Consider the following 18344-nt stretch of genomic DNA (forward strand, 5'->3'; position numbering starts at 1 on the left):
TTATCTAATATAGCCTTAGATAAAAACTCTCGTAGATGTATTTTATCGATTTTAACATGTTTTATCTCTACGAGAGTCTTATCTACCAACCACCCCCCAGAGTGCTGTGAAATGTCAGCTTCAAAGCCCGTACTTCTCCAAACATGTACAAATGCTAAATATAAGGTGCTTACCCGCTTGCCCCAAATGTTAACTCGGTGGCGTGTTTGTGCAATGTATTAGTCCATATCTTTCAATAAATACGTGTTTTAATCCCGTCTGTGGCCAATTAATTCTGTCGGAGGTTCCCAATGGGCGGTGGTACTGGTGACGGGGCGCATCTGGTGAAATTCGGAATTACACTCAATGTAAACAGGAAGTAAACGAGGGGGGAAAATGGCGTTTGGCAACAAACGGGAACAAAACACTTCTTCATTGGAAAATATGGACTAATACATTACACAAACACAACGGACACCGAGTTAACATTTGGGGAAAGCGGGTAAGCACCTTATATTTAACATTTGTACATGTTTGGAGAAGTACGGGCTTTGAAGCTGACATTTCGGCGCCAGCAATAGGTGCCCTTTTGAAATTCCAGCCCCTGCCTCTCCAAAATCTCTGCACGTCTCTGTACACATCACATGTGCAGATTGTGCACTCCAGGCACCTGCCTCTCATTATACCGCGCTTGTCTTTCATATTTGTTTTTAATACAGCAAGTGTTCTCTATTGATGATGCGCAGTGTTGCTATGCTCATTTGGGAAGTGCTTGCACTGTATTTTAAAGATGTGACGTGCACGTCGCTTAACACCTAGGCTATATACACTATAGGTCACACAATGGACAATTGATATGCATATGGGCTAATTCCTATGTTAATGTACCTGGCGTGAGTCGGGAGCCTTTGTAAACTTTGTTGAAGTGTGAATTTAAAGTAGTTTTAAATCTATGCGTGTGCCTGCGCGTGCTCCTGGTCAAATAGGCCGTCTAGTGAGCATTGCACCCCTGATGATGCGGTGCGAGCAGCGCTGCTTTGAAGAACATAGTCACTTCCATGCCCAGACGGGCGGTGCTAAAGTCAACTCTTTCTGACAACTTTGTCCTTCCATCAGCACGGGTAGCTTATGTGTAAATTGTCGGACTCGAATCCGTGTTCCGTAGTCCGCGGGATCGAATCCCTCTACAGTTAGTAATTTTCTGCGATGCAACGTTACTTCTTGCGGTCAATTTATTTACTCGCAGTTAAGGTTAGGAATAAGATGAATGTATAATAGACATCATTTTACTGAGGTAAATGTCATTGATATTTTTGGGGGAGGGTCATTCTTTTTTTTTTATCACTTGGGGAGGGTCATTGATTTTTTTTCCCATTCAGAGGGAGGGTCATGGCATTTTAAATGAGGGCACATATATTTCCTCCAGGGGTACCCCTACATAAATTTCGATTTGTCCCTTAGTGAAAACAATCGAAAATCGCTGGCAGTGGCTTATGTTTTATTTCTCGCAGTCAAAAAGTTATTAACAAACATGAATTTACACAATACTGATGATAGTGCTGTCAAACAAGTCTATGAAGCTATCTATAAAATCTATGAAAACGTTTAATCTGCAACACAATTTGATGCAACATGTAGTTCCTGCTAAATCTCTCTCTCAGGTAGGGGGTCTTCGGCCTGAAACATGTTGAAGACCCCTGTATTACACTATTACAACTGCCTACCAACGCAGATTGTTAATTTTCTTCGTATGATACTTTCAATTTACTTTAATTCCTCTCAAATGCTTTATTTGTTCAATTATTTATGTCTTAAACTTGCATTACACTCAAACGCTAATTCAAACGCAAAACTTTGTTATACTTTGCAAGTTACTCTTAAATGGTATATCTTTTAAACATATTTATGACTTAAAATGTTATTTTATATATTTTCATAGCCAATTCTCAATTGCCAATTCTAGTTCTATGTTTTGTCTATTTGAAGGTACATTCCTCTCAAATGGTATTTCTACTAAACACATTTTCTTTATTTGTTTTCAGCAAACCCACACAGTTTCTCCTGGAACTGCTTTTTAGCGGTGCCAACCGCTCTACACTTGACTTTGTCCGTATGTACGTATGAGCCTGGGATGAGCATGGCACACAAGCAACACATACAAACACACGCACACACACACACACACACACACACACACACACACACACACACACACACGGACTTGGACATTGCCTATGCCATCTCGCCTCTCTTTGGCCACACGTGCCACTGCTTATCAAAGAGGGGTCCAGGGACCCCCAGCGTATGTTATGTCTGTCCGCCCGTTTGAGCACAGGATGAGCACGGGATTTTAAACAGCTATAACTCCAGTTTGCAGCATGGCACCAAGTCCAAATTTGGTATGTGGACTTAGACCACCAATAGGGATGAGCATGAATTGCTGAAGCCCCGCCCCCTCTGTCTTCCCATTGGCTGGCCTTTCAACAGCCATAACTCAAGTTCGCAGCATGCTACGGAGTACAAATTTTGTACATGGACTAAAACCACCAATAGGGACGAACTGTCATTACTTAAGCCCCGCCCCCTCTGTCTGCCCATTGGCTGGGCTTTAAACAGCCATTATTCCACTTTGCAGCATGCTACCAAGTACAAATTTGGTCAGTGGACTCAGACCACCAATAGGGACCAACGGAAATGAGTTACGCCCCGCCCCAAAGGCACCGCTTCCTTCACACAGGGTGTGATTTTTGTAGTCAGTTCAAATAAAACGATTTAGCCAAGGGAGGGGAAACTCAATGTTGGTGAGATCTTTTTTTTAAGCCGCAGGGCATTCAGTGTGTGTGTGTGTGTGTGTGTGTGTGTGTGTGTGTGTGTGTGTGTGTGTGTGTGTGTGTGTGTGTGTGTGTGTGCGCGCGTGCGTGTGTGCGTGTGTGTGTGTTTGTGTGTATTATTCCTCTTCCTTGTTCCTTCCTCTACCCTTCTCTACATGTTTGTGTCTCTCTCCACATCCACCCCATACGGCTTGTGTCCTAATGACTATGTGTAGTAGAGTGAGTGAGTGAGTGAGTGAGTGAGTGAGTGAGAGTGAGAGTGTGAGTGTGTGTGTGTGTGTGTGTGTGTGTGTGTGTGTGTGTGTGTGTGAGATGCGACACGTTGTGAGCTTGTAGATCTGCTATTTTCACTGAAGCCCTTTTTCCACCAAAAGAACTTTGGTTCTAGAACCGGCGACACTCTAGATTCTTGGAACCTTGGTGCTTTCTAGCGAACCGGCCGCGAACTGCGTTTCCACCGGTTTTAAGCAGAACCATTGTAATCAAGGATACGTTATGAATGGATGTTTGTACAGAATATCTAAAGTCACATGTCTGTACTTCCGTAGCTTCTCATTGCCAGACGCTGGTTCTGCCAAGCTGGGTTGATGATGAACTGTCAAAATCTACTGTACGGCTTAAGAAGAACTTGAACAGCATCCAAGAATCTATATATACTGTCATGGAACACTACCCCGGTGGACGAAAAGTTATTCCCGCTGGATTTTCCAACACTGTACAGAGGGAGTTGTTTAATAACAGCATGAGCTGCTGGCTGCCAGCCTTGTTGTTACACAGCTATTCTATGAAGTATTGAAGGTCGCTGTTTTCTGCTTTGTGTGTTGGTTCCTTTGCACCCACATGAACTCAAATTCTACCACACTACCTGAAATAGTGTTTGGAGGCCAAGTTTTGTCCATGACATATTGAGTTCTTTAAACAAGGGGTTCTCAAACTTTTCCAGGTCACGGTCCCCCAAATAGCCATTGCCTCTTGCCATGGCTATTGTGAAATGGCCCAAAAAAATTTAAACATTTTACAAAGCGAAAATAGACAATATAACAGGTCACAACGCGTCACAAAAGCTTTAGATCGGCTATTTTGAAAAGATTTAGAACATTTTTGAAAAACTTGAAGGTGGATAAACTGGCACAATAATCTTATGAACTGAATGGAATTTTAAAAACAATAATATATATTTTTAGGCGCTTGCTGAAAGCTGGCGGCTCTACAGACAGACTAAGACCTAGTCCGACACCCAAACGACACCTGAGTGACACCTAAGTGTCATTGGCTGTCCTGGCTGTCCTTCACTCCTTTAAGCCAATGGCGACACGAATGGGGAGACGGCCCGCCCCCCGCAGTAACCGTGCTCCGCTGCGCTCCCCTCATTCACAGACAGTGCACGTTTTACTGCAGCCTCAGGCAGGAGGGTTAGCCTAAATGCTAGCGTGCTTCATTAGACCTAGTTTGGCTATTAAGTTATTATTTGGCCATGTTCACACTGACTTCAATCTTAGCTATTGTTGGGAAGACCCGTGTGGTGTCACAAAATATTGCCACCACTTATATAAAAAACATTAGAGCGTTTAGCGTCGCAGATTCTGTGACGCTATGCCATGTTTGGCGAGAGAAACAAGCAATCCAAAAAACAAGTAATCAGGTCTATGAAAAGATTGTGGCAAAAAAAAGCCTGCCGCAAGCGGCTATATTATGACTTTTGTCATTTCTTGTTTTGAAATGATGTTTCCCTCTCCTATGCCCCCTGGTGGCCTCCCCTAGGGGGCACAGCCCCCACTTTGAAAATGACTGCCTTGACCTAATCATGCTGAGCTCTGCGGCCAAAGCTCTACAGCTCTTATTAAGCAGAGGTCACTCACAGTGCCAGTTCAACCTGCCTTCCTTGCCACTTCAGCTGACGAATCCACGGAACGGCAATCATAACCGCGGTGTCAAGCGGGTGCCGCTTCGCACCGCGACACCTCAGCTACAGGCAGCGGCTCTGTGGATTCGTCTACAGGAAAGATATGGGAATATCTTGTACTAGTGGATATGTGATCAATTTCGTTATGTTTTGCACGGATAGAGATCTGTGCAAAGTCATCTTGTGCTGAAAAAGTCAAAATAGTGGGAAGCATAGATATAGGAAGGGGTAGAGTAGATTTTAAAGACCAAAGCCAAGGTCTTTCGACAAATCTGGCATGAGCTTGGGGAGGGGAGCCCAAATTCTTAGGAGGAGCTTAGAGTCAAGATGGATTTTGACAACATGCTGTAAGAAACGATAGGACAAACAATATGGTGGATGTCATGTGCAGCACATCATTATTCAATGAAACCCTCATACCACAACATTATTTTCAGCCTTGTGTGCATAAAAACACAGTAAGGCAGGTTTAAACTATAAACAAGTTCAAATGATCTTCCTTAGGATCTGCAGTCTAGCAGACCTACTCAGCTTGTCAGAGATTCTCTGAGACTCTAGGGTAGGATTAAATACTGAAAGGAGAAGAGGAAAAAAATCTATCACGCCACGAATCATTAATTTGAAGAGAAATGAAACCATAACATAATTAATTTCTTCAACAACTTCCAATAAAACTATTTATTGGCCTGAACATTGGCCTGATTTCAACCAGCTACTGACTTCATTATCAGTACTTTAACTGAGGAGCAACTTGATGGACAGAAACTGACAGATGAAAAGTTGTCCATCTCATTAAGTCACTCCATGTGCACATCAAGGATGTACAGTAGTTGTTCAGACACTCGCCTCTGGAACCACACGCAACCACCACATGGATGCTGTGTTTCAGAGGTGTTTTTACTTGACTGTTTTGATCACGTGGACTGTCTGGGAGATCTTCCCTGATGCAGCATCGACGAGTACATGGAAGGAGACACTGGAAGTGTACAGAGGAAGTTGTACCTACAAAAACAGTCTGGGCGGATCCAAACCAGAAACCATGGATCAACAGTGACGTACAAGCTGCCTTCCTTCACTGTACCAAACACCGCTTTCACCTCTAGTAGACAAAGCGAGAAAACAAAAAGCCTGTCATGATCTGCGCAGAGCGATCATGGCAGCCAAACGGGAATACAGCGAGAAGATCGAGACACAGAGCTTAGATCAGCTTTATTTTAGTGAAGATATGTAGTGTAGAGAGAAAACAGAAAAGTCACTAGCATAGAGGCCTGAGGGAGTCAACTAAGTATAGGGTCTAAAAGTGGTTAGCTGCACAGCTAACGTCATTGGCTTTGACCCTGGATGACCTGAAGAGCTATTAACACTAGCCTCCGGAGGGAGCCCCCACTACCGTGGACAATGACCAGTACTCTGGTCATCGCCAAGGCTGACGTGCGCAAGTCATTCAAACATGTCAACACCCACAAAGTGGCCGAGCTAGATGGCATCCCAGGCCGGGCGAACAGAGAGTACAGTATGTGGCACAGCTGGCCGGTGTTTTCATGAACATGTTCAACATCGCCTTTTCCTTGTGTGTAGTACCCCGCTGCTCTCCTACTACGTCTCACTGTCAGCTTTCCAACTGTCTGTCTCTCTCTTCTACAGTGCCTTCATCTCAGCTTTCCTAATATCTCCCTCTCCTACACTGTCTCCTTCTCAGCATTCCAAGTGTCTAGCTCTCCTACACTGTCTCCCTCTCAGCTTTCTGTCTGTTTCTCCTACGTCTCCCTCACAGATCTCCTACAGTATGTCTCTCCTATACTGTCTCCCTCTCAGCTCTCCTACTGTCTGTCTCCCTGCACTACAACATAGTTTCACTTAGTAGACAAAACATAAATTTGAGGAACTCTGATATAAGATCCATGACGTCTCCAGGGTAGCATTAAAAAAACATAGAAGAAAACTCATCAAATTAAAAGTGAGATGAAACCTGAAGACTAATCTCCATAAGATAGCAAAATACATGAAAATTTGTTTCCAAGTTCAACAAGTTCTGACTTTATCTCGTGGGAAATAAAATTATACAGTATATCGTCCGAGCCCAGGGCTGATTTCAACCAGCTACTGACTTCAGTGTCAGCAATTTAACTCAACCTGATGGACAGAAACTGACAGATACACAGAAAAGCTGTCCATCTCATTAAGTCTCACCATTGCCCGTCAATATATACAGTAGGTGTTGAGTCACTTGCCTGTGGAACCACATTTAACCCTGCTGAGAGAAGAATTACACAAAAGTGTGAATTGAAACACGTTGGTTCCAGCTAAGCCATGACACACACACACACACACACACACACACACACACACACACACACACACACACACGCACACGCACACGCACACGCACACGCACACGCACACACCTTCTGTCCCTGCATCTTCCCTCTCTCTCTCCCTCTACCCCATTCTCCCTCAGTCTTCTACAGTCCTTCTCCCCTTCTTCTTCATCTTCTTCTATCACTCTCTTTATTATCTGCCTGCTCTCTTTCTCTACATTTCCCTCCCCTTCCTTCTCTCCCCATCCTCTGTACCTCTCCCTCTCAGACATCCCCCTTACTTCTCTCCATCCTACTTCCTGCTGAACCTCAAACCCGTCCCTAACTCAGAAGTCCATTAACCCACCAACACCACCCAGTGACGACCCCCCCCCCCCCAACCATCCACATGCCACCGCCTCTCACTACCATCATCAATGCCCCCCCCCAACAAGCAACGATGCCATCTCAATGACATCCCATCTTTAATACAGTGCCAGGGGCCCACCCATGGTGGTGGAGGGGTTCTTGTGGGTGTGCATGGGGGGGGGGTGATGATGATGTGTTGTTCGCCTAGTGTGCCCATCTGAGCCGGAGATTAATGGCATTGACGTCGCGCGGCGATTCATCTGCGGCTAATACGCTTTTTATGAAGCCCCGACTGCTAGCTTCCTGCCTGGCTGAAGCAGCACTCAAATGAAGGTAGGGAGGAGGAAAAGTGGGGGGGAAGAAAAAAACAAAGAAGTCGACGAAGAAGAAGAAGAAACAAGTAGTGAGGGAAACAAATACAACAGCCAGGAGATGAGGAGAGGAGGTGACACTCTCTTCCTCTCTTAAGTTTTTTTCCCCCTAACCACAATCTGTCTCTTTCTCTCCCTTTATGCCACTCTCTCTCTTTGTTCTCTTCAGCACTCGTTTCTTCTCTTTCCGACAGATCCTCTCTTCCTGCCTTCTGTCTCTCTCAATTTTATGTTCGATGTCTCCTCTTTTCCTCCACCGGTCACATTACTGCCCTCACTTCCAGTCTCGCTCTCTCTCTTCTCTTTCACTCTGTATCACTTTTTGGACAACAATACCATTTCTCCGTTCCTCTCTCCCTCTCTTTGTTTCGTCTTTCTGCCAAAAAAGCTCTCTCCCACTCTTTTCTCCATCTCTCTTGTCCTCTTTTTGATATATTATATGGTTGCTTGTTTCGCAGTCCAGCTACAGTATCTCTCCCCTTCCTGTCTATCACTCACTTTTTTTTACTTCCAGTTTTGTTCAAATTATCTCCCCATCTCTCTCTTGTTCAAATGTTGTAACCAGGGTAACAAGGCTAATTTATCAAGGATTTCTAAGAAAAGTATGACATTTATATGTACTAGAGGTTCAGGCTGTAGATTTCGGGTTGCACCGCCGATCCGACTAATATGCCCATATATGGAGCTGTCAGTCCTTGTCCCTTTTATGCCCATATATGGAGATCCCTGATGTCATCAGCATATGCCCATATATGGGCCTGCCCCCTCTTGTGCCCATATATGGAGCTGACTGATTGGTTTGCGATGCCATGAAGACACATTGAGGTTAGACAACATGCTCCATATTTGGGCGTAGCTGCATTGGGAACTCCTTATATGGTTATGGCTAACGGTGACGGTGACAGGACAGCGACGACGTGGTCCATCCGCCCGCCCTTCCTCCCATAAGCCAATTTTAACACAGGATACTTAATGTGCATACATTCAAGCAGAGCAGAGCACTGACTATGCTTACGGGGATGATGAAAGTCATACATTAATACAGAAGAACCTAGTTGAAGCCCACGGGAATGAAGTTCATTAGGGAAAGTGAAATGTTTGGATGACTCATAATCATAGAAGATTAATATGAATCATTTACGCATAGATGACAGAAGTAAGAATACTGGAATGTACATTGCAAAATTCTAGAGTGGAGGAATCGGATTACAATCAAAATGGTTATTGAATGAGCCATTAAAAAGTTAGCAAGTTAATCAGAAACAGCTGAAGCATACGATTCTGACAATACTGTGAATTAATGAATATTATGTGTGCATAAAATCCATCAATTTTCTCAAGAATTCAATCTGTTCCGGATTCAATTTTTAATTCATAAGAGATACATTTGAATTCTTTCTACACAACGTTGATAAATGAGGGCCCAGGTGTTGTGAGCACTGAGCAGGTGTGGTAATCAGCCAGACAGTGGATAAACAGTAGACCATAGATCTAGTCCTGATAGGACAGACATAATGTGGTCTGATTGATATACCGGGTGGTCCACAACAGAGGGTGACTGATATTATCAATAATCAGTCGATCCATATAATGTCAAGATCAATATTGGTTCCAGAAAACCCACATCAGCTGGGCTCTTGTTGACTACTACTCAGCCAGGAGAGCTGTGACCTTCCTGAATGTCAGCATTATCAAGTGACCCAGACAACAACAAGCCATCTTTTACCCTATTGTATTTTGATAGCCTTTGATAGTCTTCTGTTGTACTTTTGTCTGTATCTTGTATCTTGCTTACAGAGTAGGATGGAGATTATATTTTCTGATCAACTTTTCATGCCGATTGACCAAAAAGGATTGTAGCAGGGGTATGACCTCACAAAAGATATGTTTTGACTTTCTGGTTTCTGAAATTATTTTGCTAGTCTAGTCTACTCTATTCACGCAAATGCATCAATGCAATCCTCTAATATACAACTTAGTATTTTAAACCTGGCTGAAATCTAATTTAATTGTATAATACAATATAATAAATTGAAAAGGCGTGGCATTGCATAATGAAGCAGATGTGACTAAGGGATCCTACCTGCAGAAGCCCATCGAGGAAGACCATGAGGAAGGCCAGACACCTTGTGCTTGTATCCCTGACAATGTGTTTTGTTACTATTCCTGTACTTCTCCTCTTCTCTGTGCTCTATGCGCAACGTTTTTCATCACAGAAATACCTGCACTTAAATCTTTTTTCTCCTTCCCTCCCTCTGCCACACTGGTTGAAGAGTGCATCTCTGCATACCTGGCTGACATGTCACAGTGGATGTCTTCTCTTCTTCCCTTGGAACACTTGGAAGTGTAATGCCTTCTGAGTCCTGCAGGATCTTGCCATTTCCATCAACACCCTGGTGACTCCTGTTCAAACTGAACCTGGGAGTACGTGGGCCTGGACAGTCAGCTGCCCTTCAAGACATACTGTATGGCTTGCACTTTACAACATCCTAGCAGACTTATCAAAGCCTCAGTCATTTCCAGGCTTGACTTCTGCAAATCACTACTTGATGGACTGCCTCCATGCTCTCTCACACTTCACCACCAGTGAAGTTGCTGCCCACATCCAACTCAAAACACTGGTGATGACCTACAAGGCATGGCAGTTGGACCCAGCCCTACACCCCTTCCCTTGCACTTCTATCAGCAAACACAGGACGTCTGTCCCTCCCTTCCCTATGACACTCTAGTCTAGCCAATGCTCTAAGCAACCTAGATCAGTGTTTCCTTATATATTTCCTTATATTCCTTATAAATATCCTTTTTTTTGCTGTTTCCTACATTTGAAAAATAATAATAACTGTATTATTATTATTATTATTATTATTATTATTATTATTAACCATTAGCGGCGGCTATTGAACAGCGTTCTTTTTAGCAGTTGCTTTTAATTTATACCTCAGTGGTCCCAGACCCAGCAGTTCCACTGACCTAGTATGGCGATGACCTCGTCATCCTGGATGACCTCCAGTGACCCCGACACCACGAAGCAGAGGGTGTCAACGCTCTCCCCTGAGTGGAAGATCAGATCTCCTGGAGCACAGTGGATGGTCTGGAACTCTCCAGCCAGAGAGCGCAGACAGCCGTCACTGGCCAGCCTGAAGGCGGGGTGTTCATTGAACACCTGAGAGAGAGAGAGAGAGAGAGAGAGAGAGAGAGAGAGAGAGAGAGAAATAGGAATTCATTATGGTTAGCTTCATGGTTCAGGATTCAAATCAAGAAATAGCAAAAGAATTGCAGATCTACAAGCTCAAAGCACAACGTGATGTGACACGTGTTGCGTTTGTAGATCTGCTGTTTTGATACTTTTGCAAGACACTGTAGTATGACGAAGCAGGGAATACATTTACGAAAAAACTAAAATATGGAGATAGGAGGTTTCTGCCCGACAGCAACGACTATGACAAACATGACATACAGTAGCTAATAAACAGGGATAAGACGAAAGACTGAGGTGTGTTCGCAATAAATATGATACGGTAATATGCATGGTTTATTTCTAAAGCAAAGATATGACATATAATGCACTGTGTGCTTGTTTGGATCGATAACATTATAGGTTTACAGTAAGCAACCACACACACTACATTTCTACAAGTAACTATGTCAAAACAGGTTGTTTAAAGAGCTATCAGCTGGCATGGTAGATACATTCTGTATGTATAAAGATACATACTGTACAGCAGAGGGACCCCCAAATGATGTATGATGTATATTATATGTATTTGGCCACGGACCCCCATCAAAACATATTTTGTGCTAGGGACCCCCATACAATTATTATTATTTATTAACCTTCATTTAACCAGTAAAACCACATTGAGACTGACATCTCTTTTTCCAAGTATAAACTGGCCAACAGCTTTATCAGAATGACAGTACAGGACAAAACAAATGACAACCATATAACATCCGTGAAAACACATCGACTACCTACGGAGCCCCAAGGAGAAAGAATGGGGAAATGGATTTTAAAATATAATAGGAAGAAGTCAAATAAAAGAAACCAATATAAAACTCTAAAATTAAATTAAAATGTAAAATAGGCTATACATCAAAGCAGGAGTTGCTGGTTAGTACGTCTAAGATTTGTGTTATTATTTCAAAACTATTCCAAACAATTTCAAGATAAAAAGCAGATCTACAGGCTCACTTATAGATCAGTTCCTTGCACCCCCTGGAACCCCCTTAAGGACCCCTGGGGGTCCCCGAACCCCACTTTGAGAACCACTGCTGTACAGGATATTTTGTAAATATCCTGTACACATTTACAGTAAATATTTATAATGGAAATATATTACTATTTTAACATTTATTTTCAATAAAGGATGTACAACTGCTAATTATCACCACTTTTTCAACACTTAGATTAGAGAGCAGCGACATGGTATCTGGATGATGTGAAAAATCTTTCTTAAAAAATGTGCAAACAGACCTTTCTGTTGAGATGGACACAGATGTCAGCCCGCATATCCTTGGGACAGATGGACAGAACCTGGAAGACGAGTTGACACAAGCTTATCAAACATGAGTTTATTTTTAGAGAAACGGAGAGGGCAGGCCACTCCACTTTCTTTGTAGTTGATTTAGAATGACAGTCAAGAAAGAGAGAGAAAGAGGGAATGCAAGGAGGCGCCATTCGTTACACTCTCAAGTTAAATGAACACTCAGGATTTTGCAGTGAGGAAGGGGTGGATGGGATTCAATCCCATTGGTATTACCGGTAAGCTCTATAACCCTGGTGGAAGGAAAAGATTTGTGTTTTTAAGTTGGTGCAGTGGTACACTTTTTCTTCAGTTTTAGTTTTTGAAGTCCTCAAAACATGTCTTAAAGGTTGTTAGCTGAAAATAAGACTCAGGTGAAACATTACCATCCCACTAGCCCTCTTTTTGAATGCAAGCAGGCTGTTTCTGGTCTGTAGGGGGAGGTGCTGAGGGAGTTTGCTGAAGAAAAAAGAAAAAAGGGCAAATGCGGAAAGAAATCTACCTGGTGCGTGGAGATATTTAGAAGACGGTTGGGATATATTTAAAGAAGGGGTGGGATTTTTTTAATGAGTCCCCAAGCGACGAAGATGGAGAGGCTAATCAAAACGGCTTTTTGGATTACTTATTTTCTGACTTTTTATTTTTCAACAGGACAATGACCCCAAATAAACCTCCAGACTATGTACGTGCTATTTGACCAAGAAGAAGAGTGATGGAGTGCTATGTCAGATGACCTGGCCTCCACAATCACCCAACCTAAACCCATTTGAGATGGTTTGGGATGAGCTGAACCGCAGAGTGAAGGAAAAGCAGCCAAAGAGTGCTCACTGCTCAGCACTGGAAACTCCTTCGAGACTGTTGAAAGTGTTCAAAGCTTTCATCAAAGCAAAAGGTGGCTACTAAGGGTGTGCCGATAAACTTATTTCATGAAACGATACGATACGATATTGGGCTCACGACATCGATACAATATCGATACGATATATGGCACTTTTTTATTATGAAAATATATGGGACACACACACACACACACACACACACACACACACACACACAAATATTTCTGTTTTGCATTATTCAGACACGCAAACTTGTAGCTTTTCAGCTACAATAGCCGTTTTTAATCCAAATAGGGCAATAGTGTGACACCTGACCCGAAAAAACAACAACATGTTGTCACCCTTTTTCACCCTTTTTCAAAACGTATCGCGATATATCGCGGGACGATATATCGGCACACCCCTAGTGGCTACTTTGAAGAATACAAAATAAATTCTGGTTTATGTAACACTTTTTTTGGTTTACTATATGATTCCATACTGTACACGAGTTTAGCACCTTGTTGCACAACATGACTTACAGTAGAGTACATTTCTCCAGTCCACACCAATGCAGCTCCTTGAAGCTCCTTGCAACTCCTTGCAACATGTAACTACTTGCAACTACTTGCAACCATTATCCCCAATGGCAGTTGCAAGGAGTTGCATTGGTGTGACATGGCCTTAAAACTGTAATGTTGCAAGGAGTTGCGACTAGTTGCATTGGTGCGGTTTGGCCTTAAAGTTACTATTCATATTGGCAAAATGGGAATTACATCTCATGATGGTACTGTACTTCATTCCAGTCTCTGCGGATAAGAGCATCTGCTGAACACCCAAGACATAAAATGCTAAATGGATCCCGCTCGACTCATTAACCAAACTTCAATGAAGCTCGAACAATTAACAGTAAAATTTTAATCAAAAGAAAAAAGGAAAAAGAAAAGAGGAAAAACTAAATATTCCACAGTTGAGTGTTTCTAAAAACTATGTTTACCACAAGCCCAAAATAATATTGCCGTCATCCTTTAGGGAACCAAGGACCTTTGTGTTTGTGTGTCTGTGTGTACGAATGTGTGTGTGTGAGAGAGAGAGGGGGGGGGGGGTCTGATTGTGAGAATGTGTATCTACTACTGTGACAGTATGTATGTGCATGTACAACTACAGGGGAGTGTGTGTATCAGTGTAAGTGTGTGTGTGTGTGTGTGTGTGTGTGTGTGTGTGTGTGTGTGTGTGTGTGTGTGTGTGTGTGTGTGTGTGTGTGTGTGAGAGAGAGTGTGAGTGTGAGTGTGAGTGTGTGTGTGTGTGTGTGTGTACGTACGTACGTGTGTGTGTGTGTGTGTGTGTGTGTGTGTGTGTGTGTGTGTGTGTGTGTGTGTGTGTGTGTGTGTGTGTGTGTGTGTGTGTGTGTGTGTGTACGCGTGTGTACATGTGTGTGATGCGTAAACAGCTGACAGTGTGGTGTGTAACGAGTCCCTAAGTGACAGAAAATATTCATTAATTGGCCCCTGCGTCTAACTGCAAGGCGTGTGTGTGTGTGTGTGTGTGTGTGTGTGTGTGTGTGTGTGTGTGTGTGTCTTGAGGGTCTTGCCTTCTGTCTTTAAGATGGGTGTATAATTATCTGAGCTAAAACTGCTGCTTAACAGAATAAAACAGAGAACAGAGTTTATTTATGTGTTGGAGAAACACCATTATGCGTAATGAGTTTATTTGTGGTTTAAATGTGTTTTCCTCTGTGTAGTTACATAGCTGAAGCTCTCTCCTGGTGGATTGCATTAAGTTAAAACACAAAGAAAAAAATGGTTCTTTTACATGGTGAATTCCTAAGTGTTCATTTATCAATGTGTACACTCTCAGAGTTAAATGAACACTGAGGATTTTTACTGTGTATCTGGTGTATAAACTAGTAATTGAGAATGACATTTTAGTCATACTTAATCATCATCTTTCTGGCATTTGTCCATTATTTAGACATTACTAGACCATACCCGGTCGACGCATCCGTGGGGGGATATGCGCACATGATCTGGCAACCCGGGAGCCAGTTCGTCCCATAGCTGGGCAGCCCCGTAACCATGGCGACAGTGTTTTACACTAAAACGCTAATAAGAAGCTGAGATTTGATGAAATTGAAAAACGGGCTTCACAGTTAAGGTCAGATGGTAATGGTCAATGGCTGTGTGCAAAATCAGAGCAATTGGTCCAGCTACTGAGGAGAACCGGGTAGCTTCACCTACTCCCACTACAAACGGACAGAGGTTACTAGAATTATAGTATGATAGCGGGGAGAGAGAAGAAGGGCAAGGGCAGTCGGGTAAAGACATGCATTCGGCTCCTGCACTGGATTTGACCCCTGGAACATTGTGTGGTCAGCATGCCCAGAAGGTTCAATAAAATGCTTTGGACAGCATTTTCAATTCATATTTTCAGCTGAATTTGAATTCCCTCCCAAATCTGCATTACAGCTTTCATTAATACATTTCTATTCAGCATGCAGCTGCCAGGTTAAGTGTTGAGTGAAGTGAATTATTTAACAAGTAAACAATAATATGAATATATCTTTTTAAACTGCAGGTACTGTGTAAGGACAGTACCAGTATCAATTATGAAACAAATGTACTAAGAAAAACTAGGCATATAGTAATTTAGAAATGGGAAAGCTCGCCATTCATACATTTGGAGGCTACGATTAAATCTCACATCAAGCCTGTATTCTGTATGCCTGTATGTAGCTTGTATTCTTTTGTATTGTTCTTATTGAACTTTTAATGTATGCTATTTAATGACCTCTTCCATTTAGGAAAGGATTCCAAATAAGCCTGTTGGCTTCTTCCTTTTCTTGCACAATAACTTGTTTTCTTTTGATATGTAAAGTCTGTTTCTTTTTAATGTAACTATGTGCTAATAAACTAAACTAAACTAAAGCCTCAACCAACGCATGCACGTTTTCGAGTCAGCCAGGAATATTTTTTTTCTGTTTCTGTTTTCTTACTCGTATAATTTGATAGTCTTTGTATTAAAATGTCTTGTTAATTGACACTGGTTGTTGTAGGAATTGAACCCATGACCTTGCAGTTACAGGAGTCTGTCAGTCCACTGGGCTGTCCTCCACAAAGCATTTCCAGCCCTGTCAGTATCACATCCTACAGAAAGGAGTTGGACATTGCGGGAATGGAACTCATAACCTCATGGGAGGTTACCAGTGTGTTACTAAAATGATCAACCCTGTCCAGTCACATTCTTTGTGTCAATAACTTGAGAAATCATTCAGATTTACTAGTAATGACTAGTCAGGCAGAGGGCACTTCATTATGCTCAAGGGCACTTCAACACACTCTCAGCAGACGCAGCAGAAGACATTAGCATTCAGACATTCTTTGTCTCGGAAGAGAATACAGATCACGTCTCACCTTCTCCGTGTCTATACCCTTGGACATGGACCAGGTGGAGACGATGTAGTCCATTACCCTCTCGCTGAGGCCTTTTGGCACCTGGTAGAGCTTCAGGAAGTCCCTGACATTGTTGAGCATCTCGTGGTAGCGGTTGGTGTTGGCGTACATCTGCTGGAAGATGGTGGTCACGTTTCCAAAGATGGTGGCGTACAGGAGGGCTGAATAGAGAAGCAATGGAAGAGAAGTGAGGATTACAATATGCAGTACCAAGTGAAGTAGTAGAGTACACTGTGAGAGAGTAGAGAAGGGAAAGGAAGAGGACAGGAATTGAATATATTGTAGTTCTAGGACTTGCACACAGTATGAACCACATGCAATAAAACCAGACCCAAAGCTCTCCTATCATCTCTTTATGCTGCCCCATGTAATCTTTACAAATTAGTTTTTCTGTCTTTTTCTTTTGTGCAGTTTTTATTTCTTTATTGCACTGCTGCTCCCCTTGTAAAGTTGTATTCTTTTGTATTGTTCTTCTTTTAATGTACACTATTTAATGACGTCTTCCATTAAGGAAAGGATTCCAAATAAGCCTGCTGGCTTCTTCCGCACAATAACTTGTTTTCTTTTTATATGTAACGGCCCCGATTCATAACGAGGGTCGTAAATATGGTGTAAATGAAGTTCGTAAAGGAGGTCGTATTTCTGGTACTCACTAACGGACGTGCGATTCAAAAGGGGTGTCGTATATGACAGAGACGTGCGTATGACCAGTTCTATATGATAATGACAGCCAGCTGGGCGTGATGATCCCGAGAGGTTCATTTGCATTGCTCCACGCCCCATTTTGCACCATAAAAGGCGTGAACCGTGACTCAGCAGTTTCGCTCTGATCAAATCTGTCACTTTACTGAACAGTGTTGCCATGTCCGCTTATTATAAGCGAATCTGAGCTTATTTTTCTGTAAAGTTGCTTGTAAATATTGGTAGCTGTGGGGTGCGTTTTTTTGGGCTTGTTTCTAAAGTGTAGTTCATTATTTGGGCTTGCTTAACAATTGTTCAATTATTTTAACCGGTGGTTGTCAAATATTTTTATGTCATGGACCCCCAAGTTAATATGTAGGCTAATTTATCCCTATAAGCCCCATCTGAACATGTTTTGTGCCCGCTGGAGGCAGATTTGTGTTGTTAAAATGTTTAAAAAATCTTCCAAATATTCCACATTTTATTACAAGATTTAAAAATATATATATAGCAGATCTACAAGCTCACTACGGTTTAATTAAAGTGCTTATAATGGGCTGTCAGTTGCTTCTTTTGGGCTTATTTTCATAGACCTGGTTGCTTATTTCTCTCACAACATCTGGCAACGCTGATGCAAGTTCAACTCCGCCGTCTAAAGAATAAAGATAACAGATGCGGTGTCGCATCGCCTTGACAACTTACTGTTCTGTCTGGAAGCGGATCACGTAATAAATGCTCTCATGTGTAATGAGAATAAAGAAGTTTACAAGGTTTAACCCCATTACAAAATAAAAGGCTAATAAAACGTGGAAAGGATATTATATAAGCCTTTTCTAATGAACATTGCGCACCTTTACCAAGGTAAAAGGATTATGAAATCCAGCATCAAAGTGGAACGCTGCTATCCGATTATGGACCAGAGCTTATTGATACTTATTGATTAAATTAGTTATGTTTTGATTAATATATCACTGTCCTACGTCGGAATGGGGAATATATCTTCTGGACACAGCTTTCATCCACTATTAGTTTCCTCATCAGATGGTAATATTTATTAGGCTGTTGCGTGTGGCGTTCATGTGATCAAGCAGTAGAGTAGCCTACAGTAGACTATTAGCCTACA

General features: G+C 42.3%; 1 protein-coding gene across 1 annotated transcript in view; it reads right to left on the reverse strand.

Moving 5' to 3' along the window:
• The window catches only part of kcnh5b (potassium voltage-gated channel, subfamily H (eag-related), member 5b), a gene marked incomplete at both ends in the record, with an annotated part of 146297 nt that overhangs the window by 40749 nt on the left and 87204 nt on the right, over positions 1-18344 (reverse strand). The window contains 3 exons of the mRNA XM_084045733.1: positions 10721-10913; positions 12225-12284; positions 16502-16701. Of these exons, the coding sequence (XP_083901859.1) occupies positions 10721-10913; positions 12225-12284; positions 16502-16701 (453 nt within the window). The remainder of the gene's footprint in view (positions 1-10720; positions 10914-12224; positions 12285-16501; positions 16702-18344) is intronic.

Source organism: Gymnoscopelus microlampas, assembly GCF_963454915.1.
Source record: "Gymnoscopelus microlampas genome assembly, chromosome: 20".
Taxonomy (NCBI): domain Eukaryota; kingdom Metazoa; phylum Chordata; class Actinopteri; order Myctophiformes; family Myctophidae; genus Gymnoscopelus; species Gymnoscopelus microlampas.